This window comes from Trachypithecus francoisi, unplaced genomic scaffold (assembly GCF_009764315.1).
Source record: "Trachypithecus francoisi isolate TF-2019V2 unplaced genomic scaffold, Tfra_2.0 Lachesis_group0, whole genome shotgun sequence".
In the NCBI taxonomy this organism is placed as follows: domain Eukaryota; kingdom Metazoa; phylum Chordata; class Mammalia; order Primates; family Cercopithecidae; genus Trachypithecus; species Trachypithecus francoisi.
The window spans coordinates 179531266-179557111 of record NW_022681453.1 but is presented as its reverse complement, the minus strand read 5'-3'; the positions used below and the strand labels follow the sequence as shown (position 1 = coordinate 179557111).

At 37.1% G+C, this 25846-nt stretch overlaps 1 protein-coding gene across 1 annotated transcript in view; it reads left to right on the top strand.

Annotated features, from left to right (window-relative positions):
• Nucleotides 1-25846, top strand: part of GADL1 (glutamate decarboxylase like 1) — a 166539-nt gene that overhangs the window by 52870 nt on the left and 87823 nt on the right. The window contains exons 9-11 of the mRNA XM_033212882.1: nucleotides 1590-1706; nucleotides 6794-6858; nucleotides 7151-7232. Of these exons, the coding sequence (XP_033068773.1) occupies nucleotides 1590-1706; nucleotides 6794-6858; nucleotides 7151-7232 (264 nt within the window). The remainder of the gene's footprint in view (nucleotides 1-1589; nucleotides 1707-6793; nucleotides 6859-7150; nucleotides 7233-25846) is intronic.

Sequence of the window (25846 nt, the reverse complement as noted above, 5' to 3'; positions counted from 1 at the left end):
TGAGGAAAACTCATTAATAGACTATAATAGCTTGCAAAGGTATTTTCTCATGACTGTCAGGATGTCATATAGTTTATGAGGAAAAGCCCAACCATTAAAGACACCTTAAATGGTTTTAGTAAATTACTGTTTCTATTGCTTTTAATTATTTTAATGATTGATGTAAAGCTGGTCTTATTTCCTTTCGGTCAGTGGTATGATAAAGCCATAGTTGTCAGTAGTTTGAACACAGGGAAGAATTTTCAAAACCTTTGGTTTCTCCAGGGCTCTGTCACCTACTGACTTGGCTCTACAAGTTTTGGGTAGATGGAATTGATTCTATTTGCCACAGCTGTCTCCCAAGATTGCAAATGGATTTGTTATATACCATCACTTTGATCTGTATGAGTCTCCATTTAGAGATGCAAACCATATATTCTTGCTCTGCCCCACTTTCCATTGAGAAATAACATCTTTCTGTCAAAAGTCAGTTAAATTGGAAAGAGTTTGGTTCAAACACAATAATCCCTGGCAGAAAAGGACATAAAAATGTATTGCAACGAGCATGCACTTTATAAAACTGAGGGGAAAAAGTGGCTCCATGCTAAATGGAGAAAAAAATAATTTTTAGAGGCAGTAAACAACTTTTAGAGGCAGTCAACATTCTTGTCACTATTTCTCAGGTGCTCTCAAATCTTAATATTCTAGTTGCTCCCCTCACCCCCACATTTGTCTGCAAGTTTTCTTGCACGGCACCTACACAGCGAGCAACACGTCTCTGCCACCATCCTGGAGCAATCCATTTGGAAACAACCTCATGTACTCTTCCTCTATCTGGTTGGCATCGAGTCCTTTAATGGGGACAAAGCGTGTGACTAGCTTGACCAAGTTAACCATTCACTGTGTGTGTGCACCCACATTCTCCCTTTTCTTCTCTATTTCCCACCAGCACCTGTTCACTCCACGAGATGCAGTCATCAGCTATGTGAGAAGGAATAACCATGATAGAAGTGATACAGATTTTCTTTTCCAGCACATGACAATGGATTTCTCTGTTGCAGCACCTGTTTTGGAGAAGGCGTCTCAGTGAGGTTGCCTTATGTCCTGATACTGAATTTGTACCTGAGTATAATTCGACATTCTTTGTCTTATAACTGTACTTACTTTACAAGGAGAGAAGCAAACAGGCCTGCATGGTTTACTCCTGGACCTCTGTTCGTATTCTTTTTTTTTTTTTTGAGAAAGTGATAGTGATGGCACAATGGAGGCTAAATGTATTTTTTCAGGAAGAAATTAGGAGTCATACAAAATGTCAGTTTGCTGTTGCAGCTGAAGTTATTAAATTTCTATCTGGACAATTTACAGAACAAAACATTACAAAAAGAACATGAGAATACTGAATACTGAGAATACTGAAGATGCACACTTGATCTGTTTATAATGCCAAGAGACCACATATTGATAATATCTAAAAACACCCACTGAATTAATGACTATCTCCAAAAAAACCATGTAACTCTCTGGATGCATAACCGTTTATATTTTCCAGCTATTAAAGGACAAGCTTAGTGATGACGGTGACAATTCTGTGTTTTGGATCCTTCTTACAGGGGGCAGCACCATTTCTTGTCTGTGCCACTTCTGGTACAACTGTGTTGGGAGCTTTTGACCCTCTGGATGAAATAGCAGACATCTGTGAGAGGCACGGCCTCTGGCTTCATGTAGATGTAAGTTCATCTATGTGTACATATCTGTTTAACCTTTTGTCTTTTTGTAGCCTTGGTATGAAATTTTTCTTAGTCTCAGAAACTAGATGTGGAGTCCCCAACGCTTTTATTTGTGTTTCACATTGGGGAAAAGAAGTGTGCCGCTTTCAGCGAAGTATAAATGAGAAGATTCCAAGGCTTCATAAATTTTTTAGTTTTCTGGATTCCATTTTGCTTCTTTCACTCCCATGAGCCATCTTTGGTTCTCAAATCTACTGTCATTGAAGCAGCCTGGTGTAAGGGACACATCTGGGATTAGGGAGCTGAGAGACTTTGGTTTGAGACTCTCATCTACCTCTTCTTCATTGTGATCTTAGCCTTTTGGATTTCAATTTCTTCATTTGTAAAGAGGGGGGATCGTGGATGTGGGCTGTAAAGGATCTTTTTGCTCTAAAATTATGATTCCAAACAGCTGGAAAATGCAAAAAGCTACATGACACAATTGCATGCTACCTACATGACATAATTGCAAGCTCCAACTAAAGCAAGTTTTCTCTGGATCTATCAAGTAATTATTTGAGGGAGGTTGAGATAATATACTCTTCACTGTTTTCTAACAAAGCATTGGCTTTTTAAAAAATTTTTTTAAGTCCTGTGGTTATTCAAAATACATATTTCCTTAAATCAAAGGCAACTTTAAAAATTCTACTTCTCCAGGGTTAGAATGCTGAATTCAGCCAACTATGAACACTTGTTGAGCTTTTTAATTTTCTTTTTTAAAATTAAATTTTTTTTTTTGTGAAACCAGGAGTTAATTAGTTTGATTCTAACCAAAGAGACAAATGCACGTGGTATTTTGGGACCTTTCCTCGGTGATAGTTTCAGATCCTCCTTATCAGAAGCAGTATTCTTTGACTTGCTGAGCAAAAGAAAACAGCATTTGGGGGATATATCCACACATAATTTTGTAGTTTAGATGATTTTATGCTTTCAAAGTGTTTTTTTCAATCAAATCATATCATGTAGTACAGTGTCTGTGATATGATTCAAAGTTTACATTAACTATATACTAACATTTGGTAAGAGCAACAGTAGTATAAAGTTCACTCGAGTCATTGCTTCTATTAGTATGCCAATGGTAATACTTCAGGTAGATTTGTGACTTCTTAATGGGATTTTAGCATTTGCATCTGTTCATATTTCAACTTATATCTTATTGATTTTTATAGACTTAGAAGCATAACAATACATTATATCCTAAAAGATAATATGAAGTGAGCATTTTTTAACTGTGGAAATAAGGGGAAAAAATCAAATACATCAGCAGTTATACCTAAATATTATGCTCTCATAAAAGAAACATCACATATGGATTATATAGTTCATGTAGTTTTTATAAAACGGAGAAAAGTAAATAGTTTATGTAAAACAGTAACCACAGCAGCTTTTAAATTGGGAGTGACATTAAGAGATTTATGGGGCTTAGAGAAAATTGTGATTTATAAGTATGAATGAAAAACTCTTTCGGTTTTCTAAAAATTCAAGGTTGAGTCTTTGAAGAAAATATCTTTATAAGGGAATGTAAACCACACCAAATTATCCTATTTGTGCATAGTATGCTCATCTGACAAATGCCTATAGTATTAGATTAAATTTGACACAAGCCTATCTGGCTTATTAAGGATAGTGTTTAACCATCCTTTAGTATTGTGGGTGTCAAATCAATAAAATGTTATTACAGGAACATGTAGCTTATGCTGAAGAAACTTCATATGCCATAGGTGCTTTATTAATTTTAAAGAGAAAATATTAACACATTGCAATAATTGCTTGGACCTGTTGGAAATCTTCTAAATGGCATTTTAAAGTTTTTTTAAAATATTAAAAACGGACATTTATCTCTTTTTAAAAATGAAAAGACATTTACTTTTTCTTCTGGGTTTTCGGTAAAACAATGCTGCTCTGTATACATACCACGTTTTATTAATTCTAAGATGCACTTCTTTGAAAAAACTTTAACATCTCTGAAATTGGTATTTTGATGTCAATTTTTATTAGTAGTACACAAAAAATGGGGATGCTTACATTTGATAGTGTCTTCAATTTAGTAATATAATGCATTTTTAAGCAACCGAATAAGAAAAACTAGTTTTATTAGACTCTTTCACCTCCAGTACAGTTCTTCCTTCATGAGGGCAATTGTTATGCTAGCTTCTGTCTGAGAGCAAAATGTCGGACTGGTCTAGCTCTTCTTTAAATCAGAGGTTGTAGCTGCTGGAACCCTCATTCCCAGCAAAGCTTCCTATTCTTTCACCCATTCTTCGTTCCAAGTCCCATAGAAGGCAGCAAACATATTTAAAATCCTGGGCTTTAGAGGCTGCCAAATCTCAATTCCATTCCTTCCTTCACTTCCCTTTCAGGATTGGTTCTACTATTAATTTATTAACCAATTAAAGACAAATATATAAAAAATGATATACTGTGGTGCCTCACATATAGTAAGAGCTTAATAAATGACAATCTTTATTGAGATGGAAAGCCAAATTCCTTCATCATTTAGGTGATTGGTTTGATAATTTCACAGGTTCTGGCGTTAGGAATTAGAGTAAAGCAAATTAAAGTACGACATTTACATCAGGGGTGTTTTATTTATTTATTTTTAAAATAAATTTATGGATGAGCTGTTCCTAATCCTGCCAAGTACTTTGTAAACTGGTGAACTAATACCTTGAAAGAGTTCTTGTGATTTCAAAACTTAAATCTAGTTCACTAGAATTGGGAGATGATTATTTACCTTTCTGGAGAAGGAGTGGAGGCAGAGGCTAGCTCAGGGAGCATGAAGGAGTAGAAGTGTAGAGTATGAGGCAGGTGGAAAGGGTTAGCGAGTAAACAGGTGTAACTGAGTAGACTAATTAATCCTTCCTGTAGTTGTCACTGAAAGGTTCTCGGAGAGGTTGGGCAATAAGAGAAGTGAGAAAAGTAGGTAATTTAGGATTTAGGATATGTAATGAAAGTCAAGAAAAATGTGATATGTAACTCATCTTAATATTTGCAAGGACCAAGTTCTCAAAATCCAGATCTGGAGATCCTCAGGTGTAGGCTGGGATAAAATTTTCCTAGATGCTGAGGACATTTGCCTTTGTGGCTCAGCCTTAGTCGTACATGGTCCATTGTGAATCCAAGTAAGGGAGAAAATGCAACAGGAAGGGAACTTGACTGACAATACTAAGTTACCAATCCTTTACCTGGGAACCTTTGGGATTTGAACACACAACATCCTTGAAACACATCAGACCTCACAGGCCTCTGGGGACACCATTGATTTGTTGGAGACTCTAGCCCATGGGATCAAGGCTGGTGCTAATATGAGGCCAGTGGGATTCGCAGGGCTCAAATTTTAAGAAGGATTCACTCTTAGGGCCTTGCAAGAGTTCAGCTCTGAGATCGAGTTCCTCCTTGAATTATGCACCCTACTGACTCATTCACTTTACCCTAGTCTCAGCTGTCAATGAAAGTTATTTTTAAGTGGGATTTAAGGCCACAAAGTTGCTTGTGCTGTACTTTCTCATTATTGGCTACCAATGGGCCCAGCTTTTTTTTTTTTTTTTTTCCCTCTGAGGCGGAGTCTCACTCTGCCGCCCAGGCTGGAGTGCAGTGGCCGGATCTCAGCTCACTGCAAGCTCTGCCTCCGGGGTTTACGCCATTCTCCTGCCTCAGCCTCCCGAGTAGCTGGGACTACAGGCGGCCGCCACCTCGCCCGGCTAGTTTTTTGTATTTTTTTTTTAGTAGAGACGGGATTTCGCCATGTTAGCCAGGATGGTCTCGATCTCCTGACCTCGTGATCCGCCCGTCTCGGCCTCCTAAAGTGCTGGGATTACAGGCTTGAGCCACCGCGCCCGGCCAGCTTTTGTAATACTCTGAGGATCATGGAGATACTTCATTTTCTTTATCTTCCATATCTGTGGTGCATACAACCTTGCCACTTCCTTCTACATATTAAGGTCTATCTATGCCTTTAAATTCCATAGCCAAAAACAGAAGTTGCTACATCCTAAGCAACTCCTGAACTTACCTATTGCCTGAAGCATCTCTGTCACCCTCATTGCACATGCTATACTACTCCCCACTTTGGCCAAATTGTCACCTTCCTTAAGTAATGATGTTAACATGGTAAGAGAATAGGCTTTGAATCTCAGATCTGATTGTCATTGGCAAGACCTTGGACAATTTACCTGAACACCTCTGAACTTTATAAGAAGTGGAAGTGATCATAACTCCATTCTTAATGGAATGCTGTAAGGTTTAAATAAACATGGAAAGCATTCAATACAGCCCAAGCTAGTCCCCTCAAATTTTCAATAGAGTTATCCTTTAATGTCCTACAAATTAAAATTTATGTCTGCTCCATTTTCAAGAAACATATTAACTTTTGTATTTCTTACATCAATTTTTCTCCCTTTGCTCCAGACCTGTTGACTATGGGATTTTATCTGAGCTCCCCTCTCCTTTGCTCACAAAATTTATTTCTTCCGCGGATAACTTCCTTATGTCCCAAGCTTGCTCTCTCTCTCATTTGTCCTTGTTTCATTTGCAGATATTTCTGAAAGCCATTTAGCTAAAATTATCTAATTTTTCTTTAACAGATATTTCCACCTAGATCATTCTAGTTGGTCTTCTATCTACCGTGTCAATAATATGCCTTGTTCATTATGTATAATGCTAGTCCTTAGCCCATGTCTCATCAAACACTGAATGGCAAAATGTTAGCATCGTGAAGATGTTGTCTATGTTAGAGTCTAAGCTACAAGAGGGCATAGACTTTGAACCTCTTCATCCACACATAACTCAGTTGGTTAATATACTAATATATGATGTGTGAAGTTATAATTCTAAGGGTCAGTGAGGGCCCATCTGTTGTGATGAGGTTCTGGTTGCCTGAGTAGAACCAGTGATCAGAATTTCCTGGGGTACAAATCGGTTAACATGACATAAAACGAAATATCGAATAACGTGGATTGAGGTCATCACTGAGGGTTTTCTATGACAATCCACTGGTAAACAAATAACATTGAAATAACATTGTTTTGGTACTGTAAATATCTCAACAGGCTTCTTGGGGTGGCTCAGCTTTGATGTCGAGGAAGCACCGCAAGCTTCTGCATGGCATCCACAGGTAAATGTAGTTTCCTGGTGTACAGCCAACTTTTATCAGGCAAAGGGATCTCTTTGGACTAAGTGATATTTTGAAAATAGGAAAAAACAAAGTAATTGTTTTCCTTAAATAAACCAAAAAAAAAAAACCCAAAAAAACAAAAAAAACAAATTCCTTAAACCACTCAGACAAGGGGTTCTGTAGAACAGTAAACTGTATGAGTACTGAATGTAGATACTGATAATGATAGTATTCCATTGCCTGTGGAAACTAATTGAGTCCTCTCCCTTCTGTCCCTTTGTTTAAAAAATAGGGCTGACTCTGTGGCCTGGAACCCACACAAGATGCTGATGGCTGGGATCCAGTGCTGTGCTCTCCTTGTGAAAGACAAATCTGTAAGTTTTCCTCTTGTGTTCTTTGGGCTTCAAGGGGGTTAAGTCGCTGTTTGCCAAGGGCTTCATTTTTGCTCAGCTTTTGGTGACTTGGGCAAGGTGTAAATTGAAGGTCTTTGGGAATTGTTGATGGTCTCTAAATGAAAGACAAAGAAGCCTAGATAAAATATTTAGTGATTCTGCTCAGGTAATTGTGTGGATTTGATTTAGGTATTATATAATCTCATTAGTTACAGCAAAATGGTCTCTCTCACCCGCATTTGGATTCTATTTTAAAACTCAGTTTTTGACATTGCCAAGATTTTTTTCTCCTTGATTAAGTCTGGGATTTAAGTTATCTTGAAACTTCTGCTCGCTGAGAAAGTGGAACAGATGTGTGTCATACATTAAATTGAATACTTAATACGCTTAGCTAGGGCTGAACAGCCCGTTTATATGGGAAGACATTTGTTCAGGGCTGATCATCGAACACTGATTTATTAGGGGATTGCTCATCCCAAATAGTTGGTACTTAGCTTCTTTTGGAATGCTAGGGAGAGTTCGGAACTTGTGTGGGTAACTGTGAGGCAAGTGGCAAACAAGTTGAAGCTCCTGTTGGCCGGAGGTAGAAACTCGGTGTTTTTCATGGGTTAAATAAGGATCCTTGTGGGAAGTGGCCCAGGCTGGGAAGTGCTTCTTCATTCTTAGAAATGCCTCCTCAAGATCTGTGTTCAGCATGTGGGTGATCTTTCTCAGCCATCTGTTTACATTTTTTTCTTAGGGGACTCCCTTTGCCAATGGTAAAGTCATTTTCTGTTTTTAAGGAATTTTATTTCAAATGAAAACTATTTTTAAAACTTGAAACCTAGTCTTGCATGTGTAGCTATTTACAACTTTGTAAAGAAATTGTGATATTTATATGCTAGTGCCCTGTGCATTTTGACATGATCAAACAGAATGTCCATCAGAAACTAGGAACAGGTTTTGCTTCTATAGAAATAGAAACCAGAAATATGAATCAGTTCCAAAATTGTGGTGTGACTGTATTTGTAACTGAAAGGTAGTTTAAGATTACTATATTGATTGTGAACCAAAGAACGTAATCAACTTGCCCATAGGTACACATTTAGGATGGTACAGAGATAGGAATTTACCCAAGTTTTCTTTTGGTCTAGGTATAAGAACAAAAATATATCAAAAGCATCCTTAATGAGTGAGGTATTTTACATGTGCTTTCTACCTAAATCAGACAATATGAATGACAAACTTATCTGTTGGTGTGATACACTAAGGAGTGGGGAACTTAGACTAAAAATTTTATGACTACTCTTAAATAACTTTCTAGCTTTCATACACTTTTCTTGTTAAATATTTAATTAATTTAGCCAACAACTGAATTACATTTATGTACTTGAGGCCATTTAAATTTTTCTGGATCATATCACTCCTTAACAGGGTTTTGTTTTTTTTTTTAAAAAAAGAATTCATTCCTGGATCTTAGTGACAATAATAACCATGTCTATTTTCATGGCATGAATTAAGAGGTTAGGGGAATTCTATTCACTGTGCAAAGAACTGAGCACTTCCAAAAAGTTACCTGATTTTTTTTTTTTTAAATGAAAAGACTGTTTCCAATTTAAATGGAATAGAAAGCTGAACCATGAGATATGAGATACGGCAATCAGTTTAAGCTTTGTGTTGGTAGTTTTCTATCTCTTTTGTACCTGGTTTCTGCCTGTTATTCTCTCTTCCATATCATTAATTCATTCCATCAAGCAGCATAAATGATTTGTGTAGGCTAGACACTGTGCGATTCTAGGCTCTTATAGCCTTGAATCAGACATATTCCCCAGAGACAAAGAGCTTATAATCTCACAGAGAAGACAATGAACAAAATGCAGATATTTAATTTTTTAACTGCTATTTTGATAAGTTCACCAACAAATGTCAGACTCTTGATTGTAAAAATCAACAGGCATTCCAGCCTCCTCCTCTTCTTGCCCATCTCCCAATATTCACCTAACTAGCCTCCCCTGCAGTTTCCATATGACGTAGAAATGTCTAATGTGAAGTAGGAAAATGTGATGAGGACCTTGAGAAGAATTGTATACGAAAGCATTCCTCTCAGATTTTTCTACCTTGAATGCAGTTGCATCCGACTTGATATATGGCTTGTTGCCATAAGGCAATTACCCTAAATTAAAAAAATTAATATGCACAGAATGACAGAAACAAAGGGAAAGTCTTGGATTGGGGTAATTTTGAAATGTTGCACCCCCAAAACGTGACTCCTTTCAGACTTTGTGATATCAGTGGTTAAAATTAAATGTTCTTACTACTGAAACCATCTCCATTGGGTAATCTGTTAGATGCAGCCAAATGCACCCTTGTCTGATAAGAGAAGAGTATGTTACTTCAGTAATACACAGTAGGGAGATCTATGATGTTCCAGGTGGAAGGAACATCATGTAAAAATTCTTTAAGAATGTCCTTTTTTAAAAAATTAAAAAACTGACAAAGCCTATTTTGGATGAGGCATAGAGAATAATGTGAAGATTGACATGAGACTAAAGGATCAAGCAGTGGGTAGATCATGAAGGGTCTTAGAGACTATTGTGATGATTTTAGACTTGATCTTTAGAACAATAGAAGAACTAAGTTATTGGAAAAGATTTTCATTTAGGACAATGAATTGGAGGGAACAAGAATAGATAGAAGACTAAAAAAAAGGCTTGTAATATCCTATGCCAGAGTTGATGGCAAGAGAGATGGGAAAATGCGAAATTTAGTATACATTTTAGCTGTCAATTTAGACAGGGCTGAAATATCAACTATTATCAATTCATCATCAATTATTATGGGAGATGAGAGAGAAACAGGCGTCATGTCCATCTCCCCAAACAGAATCATTCATTCAGTTGCTGTATCAGGAACCAGGATACAGCAACTGAATGAATGATTCTATTTAGGGAGATGAAGATCACTGAGGAGAAGAGTTGAGAGTGAAACACCTTTCAGTGTTGCTCATACTAAACGTGAAGTTCTTCTGAGGTATTCAAGTGAGGAAGTCACATAGGAGGTTGACATACGGACCCAAATCTAAGAAGTCTGTATGATAAAGTCTATTACAGAATTGTTGACACATAGATGACATGTGAAGTCATAGGAATGGGTTAGATGCCTTGGGAGGATCCTTGGAATTAGAAGAAGATAAGGTCTAGAACTTAGCCCTGAAAAACTTTAGTATTTAGAGATTAGATAGAGGAGGAAGGTTTCTCCATGAAGGCTGAGTCAGAATGGCCAGGGAGATGGTGGGAAGACCACAAAAGAGTAATGCTAACCAGAGAAGAATATGTACGAGAGAAAAAGTCATCTCTTTGCCTTACCCATTGCGAGGTTCATGGCTGACTTTCCTATAACAAAGACATTGACAAAAGAAAAGCATAACAAGCTTATTTAACCAACATTTAATGTGAAACAAGAACCTTCAGAGATGAAGATCCAAAGGCCCAAGGTAAAACTATTTTTCTGGACAATCATACAGAAGTATGGTCATATACTGGCAGGAGGGACTTTGCAGGGCCTGTTTGTCCAGGCTTCTTGGCCTCCAGGCATAGGGTAGGACCCCTCCAGAATGAGGGTCTTAACAGCCTCCTTTTAGGGGAGATAGGTCAAATAATTATTTATGATCATGTTTCAGGGAAGAGGTGAGAGAGTCAGCGAGTGACCTCCAAGGTGCCATGTTTTGGATAACTGTGTTCTGAGCCATACAAAATGTGAGGCATGTGAATGACTTTCATCCTTCATGTGACAGCTTATTGTCACCCTCTTCTTTGAAGAGTCCCCAGACTTACCAAGATAAACTGACACCTCCTCAGTGTTGTTTCTCAGACTCTGTTTCCCTCCTTTAAAGTGCTTATAGTTACTATATGCATAATAGTGTGTATAATTACTATTTGTAATTATGACTTCTCATGTAATATCATTCTCTCCCACTAGAAGGTAAGCTGCATGAGGAGAAAGACTATCATCATATTCACCACTTTGTTGTCAGTGCCTAGCAAGTATTCACTGAAAAGGGAAAAAAATCTAGTATCTCTTTAAAAACTGAATGGTTAATTAAATACATTAATCATCCTCAGAAATATCTGCCTTCATGTCAGCAGTAACTAAGAATTTGAATTTTTCCCTCACCCCAAATTATTCCTTTTGAAAACTCCAAGATACAATGATTAAAATTATAGTTGATGAGCTCTATTGCTTAGGTCCTAACACAAGGCTTGTGTTAGGACAATAATTGATGAATAGTGATTTTAATTGGTACTTCTTCTGTTGATGTAAGAGCATAACTCTAGCTTAAAAGACAGTAAATTACTTAGTAAATATACTGCTGTTCAGGCAAAAACTAATTCCCTAATTTGTACCTACAAAGCCCTGACAACCACAATGCTGTTTTCCTGGTTGACTGGTAGCTTTTGCATTCTTGATTTCCTGTGTTAGTAAATAGGACTGCGTCAGGAACAAAGCACAGCTGTTGCTCTCAAAGTTGTACTATCACTAACCCCCTTTGAATCACGGGGATAAAAAGAAAATCAGGGATTTTTAAAAAATCTGATTATAAATAGGTTGACTTCAGAGGTAAATGTGGGATTTGCGTGGCTGTTTTGGATCAAAGACAGTTTTCATGCTTTGATCTAAAATAAAAGGCAATATATTCTAAGAATCAGTTACATAGATGGAGAAAAATCTCAGTATCAGCTTTTTGATTTTTAGTGTTTATGAGACAGATTTTTTAGTTCAAAAAAAAAAAAAAGCCCAGCAGGTATGAGAACATGAAACATGCTAATCAGATAGCATTTTAAGTATAAATGATTCCTCTTTATTTCTACCTACCATTTTCATTCCATTTGAACTCACAATGCCTTTCTGTTGAACCTAGCTGCTACAGAAAACTCAAGCGAATTTTTTACTTTTTTAGAAAGACTATGTTGACAGTATGGGTTTTTAAAAATCATGTTCATTTTTAATATTTTTATTTCAGAAGTAATTCATGTTCATCATCCAATGAGTCTGAAAATTCATATAAAAAGAAAGTTGAATGAAAAGCAACACAGAATACTGATATGTGAAGATGCCTTTATGTATTTCCCAATGTATACCTACATTTAAATGTGTGCACACCATCCTTCATCTAAAAAATTTGCAGTATATCTTGCTTTTAGCATACATTTTCTATTTAACAAAATTATGAAAACTGTTTCATGTCAATGTGGATGCTATTACAATTTTAATAGCTGCAGAAAATCCTATCATTTTGATGTATCATAATTAACTTGGCCAACCTCTTATTGCTGACCAATCAGATGATTTCAATTTTTGTCTATTACAAATTTGGTTACCATCTTTGAGACTAAATATTTTTGCACAAACTTTAGTCTTACTTTAGCATAAATCCCTAGAAGTGGAAGAGCAGTATCTAGCTTTCATAATGCTTTTTAAATACAGGTTTCCTAATCTTTCTTCAAAAGCATTTACATTCTCATTACCAGAATGTGTGTGTGTGTGTGTGTGTGTGTGTGTGTATACACACACACACACATATATATATGCATGTGTGTGCATGTTTTTGTTCTAACCTTTGACATCACAGGCATAGTTTTGTCAATTTGATAGGCAGACATTTGTACAGTTACTGACACAGATGCAAACATTTTCCTTCTAATTTTATCTATTGACATTTTATACCTCCTTCTCAGGGATCTTCTTTGGCTCAGTGTATTGACACGCAATTGTAAATTACCTAGGTTTTAAATGTGAGGCCTTGGAGATAAGCTTGCAAGGCTTTTCCTTTCCTTTCATCTTCATTCTAGAGGAGGCTCAGAATATAGACCCTCCCCGCCCCCCCACTTTTATTTTTGGAGAAGGAGTAGCAAAAAAAAGAAGAGTGGGATAGTCATTCAACACATAGTTATTGAGGATGTGCTGAGCCACACACTGCAATGTAAAGAAAAAAAGGAGACTAATGTCATTTCCCAGTGTGGTTGCCAGGAAAAGACAGAATTTTTGCTGGAAAATATAACTGAGAAGCAGGTTACTTAGCCCCATTTTCATTTCTGTTCTGAATGATTGCTATTACAAATGACAATTATTACATGCCCATTCAAAAGTGTGCAAGTAAAGAAAGAAAATACATTTTTCTTTTAAATCAGAGAAACTAGAACAAACTGAATCTGGTTTTGTGGGGATTTCTTTCCTAGCTCTTGCTTTTCTTCACAGAATTCCTATGGAAATGCCATTAGATGGTTTGAAAATACTGAACAATCTGATCAAAGAAATTTTTTTCTCTCCTGCCAGAGAACACTCACACTTTTTCTGTACAGGTACATTGTAAATTTATTTAGGATGACAGCCTACCAGCTAACGCAGCAGTAAAAGGGGAAGGTAGGTGTTTAAAACTGATTAGAAAAGAGAAACATTTGACTTGGAGGGGAGATATCAATCTCTTGTGCTTCATTGCTGCCATAATCATTCTCTGTGTCTGGGCTGTTCTTGCTTGAGCTCAGAAAATTCTTCCCAGACCTTTCGGCAAGGTTGAGAATCAAACACAAGAGAACTCATTGATTTCCTGATTGGTAAATACCCTTTTTAATTCCTGTATTTTAAAACTTATAATAAGCAACAGGTAATTTTCTTTCCATGAAGTTTTGCAGGTGCATCACATTTAAAAACATGATTTCATCAGTGATCACAAACACCTGTCATTTCTGCTTCCTTCTCTAAAAGGTGAAGGGATAATGTTAGAACCTCCTGTGTTAAGAATCCATTATCTATTTCTCCACCAAACCAATAACATTTTTAGGATTTATTTGTTGGTATTACCATTGCCGTTCGTTTTAACAAGAGAATTTGCATTTTGTTTAGATCCTTGACCCGTACAGCTCAGTATATTGCTTCTATTGCTGACTGTGGCCCCAAGAGATATGTTATTATGTAATTGTGATTGTACTACCTGATCTCAATCATCAGTTACCATGTAGTCATAAATGTGTACCGGTCCTAATGCAGGGCTTGAACGGGGCACCACAGTTCTTAGAATCATCTGTGTAGTACACTGAGAGCTACTTGAGGACAGAATGGGTCTCACTCACCACTATTGCTCCACTACTGAGTATAAAACCCAAGCCTCAGCTAATTCTCAAAAAATGTTTCCTGAAGTGACTAAGTCTGTATCTATTTCCAATACCACCAAATGGCAATGTGTTTTAAGTTTTTTACCCACAGTGTGGAGTAATATGTCCTTTATCATGCATCCTGATCTTTCAAGTCTCAAAGCATGTCCCTTTCTCGCTAATATATAGGAAATTTTTGAAGGGGTATGGAAATCATTTATCTCATCCACATGGCTTGATGTAGCCACTACCTCCCTCTCATCCCATCCCATGTTGGCACTTTAAAAATCTTGACTCTGGGTTGTGCCAACATTTGGCCTTTTACCTACATGCCTTAGAGACCAATAATAAACCAGTGACTCATGGTTTCCTTTTTCAGATACCATATTGTCTTTCCCCTAGGAAGTTATTTTTGTTTTAGTATCTAATGATGCTGTCTTTTATTGGAGACTGGACAAGTAGAAGAGACACTTGCTTTTCTAAGGCTCCCTGGGTCCTCTCTTGACCCCTTCTAATGAACAGAATGACATTCACAATCTTCCAGTTTGCTGCAAATGGCTGTCTGTAATGTTGGATGCAGCATCTTGGCCAACGGTCTCCCAATTTCATCCTTGAGTTCCTTCAAAAACTCTTGGGTGACTGCCACCTGGTCTTACTGATTAAGCTACATTTATTTTGTCAGTTTGGCTTAGATGAGTTGGGGTTTTGCCCATTATTGGATTTTATATTTTCTGCCTGTTTCTGCAGAACCCTGAGGGTGTAGGAATCTAACGCCCTTCCAGGTAACGAATTCACTCATCTTGGCAGTCAGCCTGTTTCAGTGTGGAACTCCAATCTTTGCTTCTCTGCCAGTCATCACAGAGCACTTCAGATTTGCTAAAAAATGACCAGAAAGAAAAATATGAAATTCTGCCTTTGTGTCTTTTCATTTGATAAAAGACCAGCAGTTGAAAAATATCCCAGAGAGAGGATTCTATTTACACGCTAATTTTTTTCCTTCTCAGCTTGAAACAAAACTGATTAGGGTCCCACAGCACAGAAAGATTATATAAACTAAAATCTAAGAAAGGAAGAAACATAAGATTAAGGGAATAAAAGGAAGCCTGGAATGAACGTAATAAGAAAAATTCATGCCGTACTAAGGACGCTACACCTGCCTCGGGTAGGCTAAAATTTGGTTTCACTATTTTTAAAGGATTGCAAGTATCTGCCTTTTTGCATTTTACTATTAACTCATGGCAACAAGGCCTTCTTTTTTTAAGTTCTGGGATATGTGTGCTAAGCGGACAGGTTTGTTAAATAGGTACACATGTGCCATGGTGGCTTGCTGCACCTGTCAACCCGTCATCTAGGTTTTAAGCCTCGCATGCATTAGGTATTTGTTGTAATGCTCTCCCTTCGCTTGTACCCCACCCAGAGACAGGCCCTGGTGTGTGATGTTCCCCTCCCTGTGTCCATGTATTCTCATTGTTTCTCTCCCACTTATGAGTGAAAACTTGTGGTGTTTGGTTTTCTGTTCCTGTGCTAGTTAAGGCCTTCTCTTTTACCACAACTCTGATAAGATATTCTGTTTGTTTTTCTTTGTACAATTTTAGTGGTCATATTGGTTGTTTCCAAGGAAGATATCTTAAAACATACCTGATAATTCTAATTAGGCTTTCTAGCTTTGTTGTTTCATGGTCAAAATATTTCAGGGAATCAAATTTTGCTTCCATTTCTCTTTTTCTGGCACATCAATTAAATATATATTAAGCCTGTTCCTTTTTTTTTTCTATTTTAGATGTTCCATAATTGTCTTTCCATGTTTCATTGTGTAGTTTCTTCTGACCTATCTTGAAATTCTCTAATTTAGCTAATCTGCTACTAAAGCTGTCTGAGTTATTTTGTTTTTTTTTTTTTTTTTTTTTGGAGACGGAGTCTCGCTCTGTCGCCCAGGCTGGAGTGCAGTGGCCGGATCTCAGCTCACTGCAAGCTCTGCCTCCCGGGTTTACGCCATTCTCCTGCCTCAGCCTCCCGAGTAGCTGGGACTACAGGCGCCCGCCATCTCGCCCGGCTAGTTTTTTGTATTTTTTAGTAGAGACGGGGTTTCACTGTGTTAGCCAGGATGGTCTCGATCTCCTGACCTCGTGATCCGCCCGTCTCGACCTCCCAAAGTGCTGGGATTACAGGCTTGAGCCACCACGCCCGGCCTGTCTGAGTTATTTTGATATTGTCTTTCTAGCTTTATAATTTCTAATGGATTGTTTTTTACCTATATACTATCTTCTCTAGGTTCTTGATGTTTCTAAGATTAGTTTTTATCTGCTTGAACACTGTAAGCATATTTCCCATCTCTTTTGTTAACTTCAATATCTAGTTTCCCTTTGGTGTTATTACCATTATTTCTTGTGTCTGTGATTCCTGGCTCTCATATTGTCTAGAGAGCTACCTTATAATCCTTGGTGGCTTACTTAATATTTTATTTGAAAAGTTACCCTTAGGAATAATTTGAGACCTGAAGTGATCTTTCTTTATAAAAATGGAACCTCTATTTTCATTTTTATGAGCATCTGAGGGAACTGGCCGTTTAGGACCAATGTTTGACATTTTTTCTGGATCTTTGAGGTATAGCCTGCACCTCCATTTCATGGTGGAGATCTTTGGGTCCCAAACAAGAAAAGGGATTTTCTTGGCCTTAATGACAATGAACACTTTTGAATTTTGTTTTCTGAACCCTTTAGGATATCTGGTGGTGAGAATTGATAACACTCCAGGTCTCCAAACTTGGTGGACATAGGACCTCAATCTTTGTTCCCTCCCTTCTCACCATTCTGGTTCTTGTCTTGACTGTCCTCCCCAACTCTGAAAATGTCCTGGAGTAGGAACGTCTCTAGCTTACCTCCTTGAGTTCCCTTTCCATCTTTGTACCTCCAGCAGTTTATCCCTGTCTTGTGGAGGTCTGCTAGGCTTTTCATTAGATGCAGTTTTTATATTTTGTTCCAGGATTCCTGGCTGTCTTCAGTGGGAGGGACTCCAATTCATCTATTCCTTTATTAGAATTGATATGTACCACATTTTGGATTTTTAGTAATTAGCAGCTGTTCAGTACTACCACTGGAAATAAGCATTTGTTTATTCAGTCTTTCATTCAACCTGAAAATATGTCGAGACTACTATGTGTTCAGTGAATAAGACATGCTCCCTACCCTAAGTTAACTCAAGGGTTAATAAGAAAAACATTTTAAGCAAACAATTAACATATACTATTCTTTAGTTATGTAATGATTAAAAAGGAGTTGGAGAATGTAGATAAAATAAGAGAACACTGCTGAAAAGGCTGAAACTGTTGCAGTAGAGGTGACTTAAAATATCAGGTATTGGTATTTTATTTCCATATTTTAAAAGTAATATATGATCACACTATCAAACAGAGTCAAGCATAATTAAGAACACAAAAATTACTTGTAAAACACCAGCCAATATTAAATAATGTAAAATTTTCTTGAAATGCATGTTAATATATGTCTATGCTAAGTATAAATTAATATATTTTGCTTATATAACCAGCATCTTGCTTTCTTTATCCACTTCTACCCCTTCTTATGATCTAAAAAAAGTCTTCTTGGGTTTAAAGAAGCTTGAGAATATTTCTTTATTCACAGCCATCATTACCACGAAAGCAGCTAATTCAGCACCTTCTGCCAAGTTCAGCGGTGTGCATTACATGAAAGTCCGCATATGTTTTTAGAAGCTTTCTTCCTATTACAAAATTTGCAACACCTCCTCCCCCATCCAGATACTTCTTACAACTGTAGTTACTGGGGTAATCAGTGACTGTCAGAAACATGGGAAGCTAAACCTGGCTTGTTCAATTAGGAGATATTGGTATTTGGAAATATCATCCAGCCATCTAATTTTTCTTGTGGAATTTTGTCATCTTTTTGCGAAACACGTTAACTATTCATCTATAGAGAAAGTCTCCAAGTGATACCAGATTTTCGTATGAGCAAATTATCCCATTATATGTACCAAATGAAACCCAATATTGTACAAAACCTGCATATCAACTAGAGGAAATGTGAAATAGTCTAAAATGAAAATCATTTGTAAAAAACATAGCATTAGTGCATAAACTGGAGGAAAGTAGAGGAATTTTAATTAAGGGTCAGAAGACTGGGTAAGGCATGAATATAACTTGATATTACATTTCTGAAATAATCCCATTCATTGGATCAAATGGCTGTTTATTTTGCAAGTCCATCTTGCTGTAATCATTATAGCTTCAGAATATATTTCATCTAGTAGAGTAAGTCTATATTCACTCTTTTACAAAATGACTTATCATCATCTATTTATTCTTCCAAACAGTTTTCAAAAACTTAAGTTTAAAAAACTTCCACTGGCGAGTTTTTCTAAGGTTTATATTAAACCTACACGTTAATTTCAGAAGACTTAACATCTTTGTATGATTTTAGCCTTCCAACCTAGTAATATTTATTCACACCTCATTTATTTCACACAAAGGTTCTTTTTAACATTTTGTTATAAATTTCAAATATGTACAAAAGTACAGATGAACTTCCATGAACCCATCACATGGTTTTTAGCAAGGATCAATTCATGAGAAGTTTCATATCTACTTCCCCCTCTTGCCTGTGTATAAAAAGAAAAAAAAAGACACACATTATCAGTTTACCTGTAAGTATTTCAGTTGTAATGGCTTTTCTAATAGAGGACCCTGCATATGTTTTGCTAGGATTATTTATACATTTTATATTATTATATATTTTGTTTTTTAAACCTTCTAACTAAGGCTGATGTAAGAAAAACTTTTGAAATATTTACTTATATTTAACTACTTTACCAGATCGCTAATTGATTGAGAGATTAAGTTATAATCATATTCTTAGAAATGCAAGAATATCAGTATAAATTGTCATTTTTTATTCTAATATCTAAGCTTCATATTGGTTACAATTATAATGCACTGATAGAATTTTCAAAAATATGTTCAGTAATAGTAAACAGAAGACATTCTTGTCTTTGTAATTTTATTGAAGTTGCCTTAACTTATATATGCTTAATATTGAGAAATTATCTAGTATTGAGTTTTACCATATATCTTTCTATTATCAAATAAGGCAATTCTATCAATTTACTCCTTAAAAATTAAATTTATGTTAATAGATTTTCTATATTACTGCTTCACCTCATTTTATTACATTAAATTATTTTAATATAGTGGATGATTTTTGCCTCCATGTACATGTGATCAATCTATTCTTTGTGTTTTATCTTGGTTGGATAGTATTTTGAGTACAGTTTTAAAATGTCTTTTGTTAAAAAAATTTCAATAACAGACATCGGTTTTTAGAAATGTTCAGGAAATGTAATAAAACTCTTGCTCAGAAGTTTTGGGGTGGATAATTGTGTGTTCAGTTTTTAAATTTTCATTGAACTATTAATAATTTTCTGCTGTAGTTGAGTTCAATATTTTCTCAAATATATTTTGCTAAGATTTTCAAAGATCTTAGCATAATTTATGCCATGTCTTTATTTTTATCTCATTTTTGTCTTGTATTCCTGCCTGAAATCTTAATTTTTAATTAAAAAATTTTCCCTGATTACTTATCTTATTTTCTATGAGGAATCACTTTTTGCATTTTTCATGTCCTTATTAAATTTGTGTAATTAATATTCCATTTCTCCTGATTTATGTTTTTGTTCTGTAAGAATGCTGTTTTACATTTGAGGGCAGTTTTGGCTCAGCTCTTTAAGTTCCATTTTGGAGTGTTCTCCTCTAAATTATTTTCCAATTAATCTATAATAACCATGTTAGTTTACTCTGAGCAAAGACTGATTTATAATAGTGATTTTAATCTCCCAAGTGCTTAAGATGTGTTATGAAATTCTGGTTTTTATTGTACTCAGATAATGATCAGAATGAAACCAGAGATAAAGAGTGACAAATTTTTACCTTTTACACTCCATACTTATTCTTGGAAGGATATCTTATACAAAAAACCATTTTTAATTCACGCCCTCTTTCCCAAGTAGATAAACAGGCTTCAGAGTTGGGGAGGGAAGACGCCTCTCTGAAGAGAAAGCAATTCTTATGTATAAGTGTAAATCCAGGGCACCAAGAAAGAATAGAACCTCCCTGTAAATGAAAGGATAATAGGTTCTTTCCTGTCAGCTCAAATTCTACATGAAACTCAATGCGGGAAGCCTCCCCCTCCATCTCCCATGTCAATATGGTCAAGCAGAAACTAGAGATGGCCCTTTATCTAGGCATTAGAGTGCCTGGGGTAGCCCCCTGTGTTCCTGCAGGCTTCGGAGTGGCTGGTATGGAGGATCATCCAAAAGTGACTGAACATGAACAAGACAGAAAGATGCCTGGAAATAGGAGCATGAAGCAAGAAGCAGGCCTCAAGTGATCTGACAGTCAGAGGCCATGGCAGATCTTCAGGCATACATAAGCAGGAAGGTGGGAAGACCATCTTGGGATGAGCTAAGGGCGGAGCTCAACACACGACTGCAGTGACCAAACTGGACAAGCAGATTTCACACCTCAGTATAGGGTTGCCACATTCAGTAAATAAAAACACAGGAGGCTCAGTTAAATTTGATTTTCATTAAACAATATTTTAGTGTAAGTATATCCCAAATGTGACATAGGACATACTTATATTAATGGTTTTTGTAAATTTATAATGTGTTTGAAATTCAAATTTAATGGGGGTATCTTGTATTTTAACTAGCAACTCTTCTCAACAGCATTTGAGAAATTCACAACAACACGAAATAGAGAACAAGAGGAGGAAGAAATTACCCTCAGAAAAAAAATTCTTGATCAACTATATCTTATTTCTGAATGGTCTGACTGGTCAATTTGAGTTTTTCTGGAAGTAACCAGACTAAATATTATGCATTAGAAGTAATGGTGGCTCCAAATCAGAAATGTTTTCAAGAAAAATAAAGTTCCCTTTGTATACATCTGAAGTGATATAATTTAAAAAAATTTTTTTGAATGTAGGTACATAATTTATTATTGTAGATATATAATACCAAAATGAAAAAAAAAAGAATTTTAAAACTTCTAACAATTATATTTGCTTTTAAGTTCTCATAACAGGAAAAATATGGCACCTCCACAGTGTAATGTTTACATCTCTGCCCAAGAGACCAGCAAAGCTAAATTAGAATATCTCAGTGTTAACTCCACATTTCTAGTCTTCTTAGCCTCTGGTCCAATTGGTGGGGCAGCGGGATGGAGCGAGGGTTCATTATGCCCATCTCTATAGATGAGAGGGGAAGTAAGGGGTCAGTGTGAACTGGGCAAGGAGGCTAAATTGTGTCTACAATGAACATCTTCTATGCCTTGCTGTGACAATTTACTAGTGGATTGCTGATTTTTAAAAGTAGTCCAGAAACTAAAAAAAAAAACAAACAAACAAACCAAACCAAGAATTGTATCTTCCCCATCTCCAGTTCCATAGCAGTTATCAGAAAGAAGTTTACCACTTCTCCTTTATAAGGCTACTCTCTTCCCAGTACATTTCATTATGCCCTTGTCATGGAGTAGCACATGTGGCTATTATATGTTCTTTTGGTCTTACCTTGAAATAGTATTCTTCTGTTTTATTTTCAGTCTTAGCACCAAAGTGTAGATTAAACCCTTGACATCCAGTTATAGAAATACTGGTGCATTCATTTAGAGCACTGTCAGAATCTTTGTGCCATTTCAATATCCAACTTGCCAGAGGGGGAATGAAATGCGATGAAATACATAGCTGTTTTCAGATCTAGTGTGAACCAGAAATTTACATGTAATAAGGAAAAGATTGTTTTCTGCCTGTGAGGTAGCAACATCAAGCGTTAGAGGGTTAGCCGCTCTAATAGATTTCATCTCCCAATTTCAAAAGATATAGGGCCCCTTCATGTAAAAGGTTCAGTTGAAATCTAAAAGGAAAATCTCTAGAGAAGTAGAGTTCTTCAGATGTCTTTGTTTAAAAAGCTTGTGATTGAGGAAATGACTCACCCATGATTAGTGGCAAGGTTAATTTCACGGAGCTGGAATCTTAAGTATATTCTAGAATCTGATATTGGATTTACAATACAACAATAAATTAGTATGAACTCATGGAGTTTAACTCTCCCTGATGGAGATTTTTCTCAATGCCTCTATAGCTTTAGACAATTTTGAGAAAGGTTGTCACTTACATTCAAGACATTTATAATTATTTAGAACCAAAAGCAGACATGCAATGCCAGGCTACATGAGACGAGAGAGAAGATATACTGTCACTCATCATTGTAATGGGTTCACAGATTTTGTAAGGCAGGGGAGAAGGAAAGCATCTATGGTTCATTTTAGGTCACTGGGGTGTGGGCACTGTATGTCAGCCCATGGTGACTTTTTAGAGGGTATGCTGAGCAGTAATAGGCGTGGGGACTACATCAGTGATTGGATATGGGATAGGAATAGGGTGTGGTACCCTTCACCCTAAGATGCTGTAAATACAGTTATCCCCGATTTCTGACAAGCACTGAACTGTCAAATTAAGAATATGTGGGCCGGGCGTGGTAGCTCATGCCTATAATCCCAGCACTTTGAAAGGCTGAGGCGGGCGGATTACATGAGGTCAGGAGTTCAAGACCAGCCTGGCCAACATGGTGAAATCCTGTCTCTACCAAAAATACAAAAAGTAGCCAGGGATGGTGGCATGTACCTGTAGTCCCAGCTACTCGGGAGGCTGAGGCAGGAGAATCACTTGAACGCGGGAGGCGGAGGTTGCATTGAGCCAAGATCACATCACTGCACTCCAGCCTGGGTGACAGAGTAAGACTGTCTCAAAAAAAAAAAAAAAAAAAAAAAAAAAAAAAAAAAAGAAACAAGAAAAGGAAGGAAAAAAAACAGATTAATCTGTCTGTGGTCTTGGGGAGAGCAAAGTCAGATCTGGACAATGACATGTGGGTATCTGGGACTGGGAGATGAGGCTTGGAAGCAATTTCAGATAACATATGGAGGGATTTAAACATCATGTTTAGAATGCATTTATTTTCCTACAGGCAATTTGTTCCCTCTGTGGAAAACCAGATACTCTCTTCTTTGCCTACTTGAGTCCTACTGTTTCTCCCATGAAACACAGCTCAAGCCTCAACTCTTCTAGGCGGTCTTTCTGCTTTCCAGGATGCTTTAGGGGCCTCCTCTCTAGCCAAGCATTTGTTCAGTACATATCGCAAATTCCTCTAATGGTGGACCCATTAGCCTCTCATCTATATTGAAATAGAGGCTCCCTGCCTGTTCCTCATGTCCAGTACAGGCCTGACAAGTTCTATAAACAGTTAAAACAAGTGGATAAATATAGTAACCCATCAAATCCACATATCAATCCCATGAGGTAGGGACTATTTCCCCTCCCACTGTACAGATGAGGAACCTGAGTACAGAAAGCATAACATGCTCACAGCCTTCCATGAAGCTCATCAAGGATGGAAGTGGGATTCAGTCAGTCACGCTGAGTCCACAATCCATGCTTTTAACCACATAGCTTATGTGTGCCTAAAACAAGATGGCAGGTAATGGATCAACCCTATTTCCTGCCTAAAACTGAATTTTAAAGCCATACTAATGTACAGAAATAGAAAATGTTGATCTAGAAAGACAAAACCTGCTTGTCTAATCCCCTTTGGAACCTATACAAAATGAAGTAGTAATGCTGATGATTTTGCTAATTCTAACTCATTTCCACAGCCAGTCTGATTAAACTGACCTATGAATCTCCACCTAACTCAATTCGGTCCCCAGACTCTTGCCTGTAGGTTTTTCTCATTACACTTTCCCTCTTTCAGCCAAGGTTGTACAGAAATTGTGTAGATATAGTCACTCTCTCCCCTGGATTTGCAGTCATGGTTGTTCTAAATACATCTAGTTCTCTTTTTTCCCTTCGGGACACGTGCAATTTGTCAGACAACAGTTTTCTTGTTTGGTTTGGAAACTATAATTCTCATACCTAGAGACCTAGGATTGCGCCAGAGAATCGTAAACGTCATCACATATCCCTTTTAACCGACCAGAGAGACCTGTCTACTTTCCCTCTCTGCCTCCTTTTTTGCTCCTTTACTGGTAGCTTCCACTTACTATTTGCAGTAAAACTGAAAATGAACCCAAATTTAACCTGTTTCATCACAGAGTATTTTTTTTTCTTGGGGTATTGGGGGAACAATGAAAATTAGAAATTGTAAGCCAGTATGGGTCTTGATTTTCAAATGTCATTCTCTATGGGAATTGTGTAGAATGTTTCTCAAATCCAGAAAGGAAAATAAACCATGGCCATTTTATTTCCCAGTTTAAGTATCTCTTTTAGTGGCTAAATACTGTGTAAAAGGGATTAAAAATTTGTCTTAATGAAATTTTTTTTTTTTTTTTTTTTTTTTTTTTTTGAGAGAGAGTCTGGCTTTGTTGCCCAGGTTGGAGTGCACAATCTTGGCTCACTGCAACCTTTGGTCTCCCAGGTTCAAGCGATTCTCCTGCCTCCGTCTTCCAAGCAGCTGGGATTACAGGTGCCCGCTACCATGCCCAGCTAATTTTAGTAGAGACAGGGTCTCACTGTGTTGGCCAGGCTGGTCTCAAACTCTTATTCCTTTTTTTTAAACAAGAAAAATTTCTCTGGTTTTGCAGCTTTCATGTAAATGTTTAACTTTTTCTGCTTCTACAAATTTGGAAATGACTTAAGGAGTGTCTCTTCACTAGAATATCTTAAAGCAGGGGTCTAAAAATTATGGCCCTTGGGTTAAACCTGACCTGTCACCTGTTCTTATGAAGTTTTATTAGAGTACAGTCAGTCATGCTCATTTAAATATTCTCTATGGCTGTTTTCATGCTACTACCATAGAGTTGAGTGGTTGTGATAGAGATCATGTGGCTTGCAAACCTGAAAGTATTTACTACCTGGCCCTATACAGATAAGATTCTGGCCGGGCGCGGTGGCTCAAGCCTGTAATCCCAGCACTTTGGGAGGCCGAGATGGGCGGATCACGAGGTCAGGAGATTGAGACCATCCTGGCTAACACGATGAAACCCCGTCTCTACTAAAAATACAAAAAACTAGCCGGGCGAGGTGGTGGGCGCCTGTAGTCCCAGCTACTCCGGAGGCTGAGGCAGGAGAATGGCGTAAACCCGGGAGGCGGAGCTTGCAGTGAGCTGAGATCCGGCCACTGCACTCCAGCCCAGACGAAAGAGCAAGACTCCGTCTCAAAAAAAAAAAAAAAAAAAAGATTCTATCTATTCCTATATAGGATGTGTAAGATGGAATAACTTGCTGATCCTTGTTTTAGAACATCCAGCTATGCGGGTTTGCTTTACCCAGTCTCCAAGGCTATAGTTTGAACTGGGAAATTCTGGGATTAAATATTTCTCGGTGGGTAACATATGGACCTTGAATACCCAGCCAGATTTGTATTCAAATTATTCCTCTGCTTGGGACT